General features: G+C 50.1%; 1 protein-coding gene across 2 annotated transcripts in view; it reads right to left on the bottom strand.

Annotated features, from left to right (window-relative positions):
* Nucleotides 1-1,900, bottom strand: part of EXOSC3 (exosome component 3) — a 6,037-nt gene extending 4,137 nt beyond the window's left edge. Inside the window, exons 1-2 of one of the 2 annotated variants that reach the window (XM_007107105.4) lie at nucleotides 1,559-1,900; nucleotides 664-813 (exon numbers count right to left, since the gene is read on the bottom strand). In XM_007107105.4, coding sequence (XP_007107167.2) covers nucleotides 664-813; nucleotides 1,559-1,882 — 474 coding nt within the window. In that variant the 5' untranslated portion in view covers nucleotides 1,883-1,900. The remainder of the gene's footprint in view (nucleotides 1-663; nucleotides 814-1,558) is intronic. The other variant, XM_055087089.1, reaches the window with a different exon arrangement.
* Between the last annotated feature and the right edge of the window lie 439 nt (nucleotides 1,901-2,339).

Below are 2,339 nucleotides of genomic sequence, written 5' to 3'. Positions count from 1 at the left end.
GCGCCCGGAGCCTGTGCCCCGCAACGGGAGAGGCCACAACAGTGAGAGGCCCGTGTACCACAAAAAAAAAAAAAAAAAAAAAAAAGACACGAGAGGTGAGTGAGAAAGGGCAAAGAAACCACCAAATTTCTGGCTTGCTTGGATGGACAGGAAGAGTATGGCCATGCTACCTGAAAAGCCCAAATTGAAAACTTGAGGTAACAAGACTGCTCCTTTGTCGGCTGCAAAAAGGGATTGTTGGGAAACAGTGATGTGACTGAAGCTGTGAAATGCCAGTCCTGGGACCCACATCCAAGATAGATGGATGGCTGATATGGCAATTTCCACCACTCTTCTCTCCTTCCTCTCTGAGCCCATGGCTTACTTCCTTTTCTGGTGTATATGGACATAACAAATAACAGAGAGACCACATATAACCTTTCCAACTCAGTAGAGATGAAAACATCCAAAAACATAGCAAATGTAAAATAAGTATGTGGTTCCGGTCCCAGAGCTGGAGCATCTGAAGGAACTCTTGAAGCCTGGAGTGATTGATTACACAGATCCTCCGAGATCATCCTATACAACTACGGAAACAGGATCATTCCGGTAGCCTTCTGGATATTTGAGTGTTTAGGGAACAGGTATTTCTCTTACTTTTGAAACCAAAGGTCCTGTCATTACCTGCACATTTGGTCTGTTTCTTTTAGTTGCACCTTCAAATGCCAAGTAAGACAAAGAAGCTGGCTCACTCCCTCCAACATCCACTTTGAATATATCTCCAGACTTAGCTGTCACTATGCCAATCACATGGTCTCCTTTCACTGGGACATACTACAAAAGAAAACAGAATGAGAGCACAACCACAAATGACAATCATTTTTAAGACATCTTCAGCAAGTCTTTAGTGGTTACTTTATGTTTGTCATTGTAAATATTTAGAAAATATTTTGAAATCCATATTTACAAATCAATAAAAATCTTACAACAAACTTGATTATGTCACTTTCAGTAAAAGAAAAACAATCACATGATAAACTCTCAGGTTTCCAGCTTCTAACAGTCTGTTCATTTAAGTCACTATCTCCTACCTCTTCTGTATTCTTACCAGAAACTCCCTAGCTTCTGTTTGCATATGAGTCCAGTGACACAGGGGATCCTTACAACCAAGGAAGGCCATTCCATTGTCAGACAATTTTTTCCTATGTGAAAGTTGTTATTTATTCTAAGAGAAATTGAGCTCCCTGTGACATCTATTCATTAAGCCTGGCTCTTTGGGACCCCGAAAGACAAGTCTGCTGCTCCCTGACCTATGTTTTGAAGACAATAACCATGTCTCACAGCCCTTATCCCCTTACATGCCAAGATTCCCAGACTCCTTTCTCTTCTGGTCGCCCGTCTCGGGCCACGTTCCAGTTGTTCACGGTCCCTCTAAAGGAGATGCAAAGGTAAGCACAGGACTACGGTGACTCTTGGCTAGCCTTAACAGAGGAGGGCTCCAGGGCCCCTTCCGTACTTCTTCCGAAGAGTATTCCCAGCCCTATCCCGGCTGTACAACCCCTCTGGAGTGCCAGCTCACCCGCTTCTGCTGCGAGTCCACCCAGTAAACGCCACCGTCGTTGCCACTGCCGGGCTCCTTGTGACGGAGGCGGCCGCACTTGGTGACCAGCAGCCGGTCGCCGCAGCGCCGCAAGCCCGGGCCGCACACCACGCGCCGCCGGGAGCGCGCCCCGGCGTTCAGGCGCAGCGGTCGTTCCCCTGCACCTCCTGGGCCTTCTCCGTCCTCCTGTTCAGGCAGCAGCAGCTCCTCACCCGGGAGCACCACCTGCTCTAGCACCGCGCGCGCCGCCCGAGCCCTGTAGCCCGCCAGCGATTCCGCAACAACAGCCGCCGCCTCAGCCATAGCGGGCGTCACCACACAGTTTCCGGTTTCCGGCTCCGCGTCCAATCGCCAGCCCGCCCCACGCTTTCCGTTTCCGGCAGCACAGGCCTGTGGGACTTGAACCTGTTTGTGAAGCCGGGTAGTTCTGGGCCGGCGGGTTCCCTCAAGGTGGCTATGATTGTGTCTCTAGCCGGCCGCCTGTCCTGCAGTCTGTCTGCAGGTCCGCAGGAGAAACGCGCAGCTTGAGTCAGTCGCGGAGCCCCCACTTCCGGTGTCTCGGATCGCACAGTGGGATACAAGACGCCGCCACTTTTCTTTCCGTGGGAACCTTGGGAAGTTAGCAGAGGGCCTTCAGGATTTGGCTCTCTCTTCTGACTCTGGCCTCAGAAGGACTGCTGACCTTTTGCCAGGAAAAGTATTATCTTTTTCAGTGGGAAACTTGTATCTATCCACATTGTGGAAGACACAGGAAAGAATC

The sequence above is a fragment of the Physeter macrocephalus genome, chromosome 9 (genome assembly GCF_002837175.3).
Source record: "Physeter macrocephalus isolate SW-GA chromosome 9, ASM283717v5, whole genome shotgun sequence".
In the NCBI taxonomy this organism is placed as follows: Eukaryota; Metazoa; Chordata; class Mammalia; order Artiodactyla; family Physeteridae; genus Physeter; species Physeter macrocephalus.
This window is presented reverse-complemented; position numbering and strand designations above follow the sequence as displayed.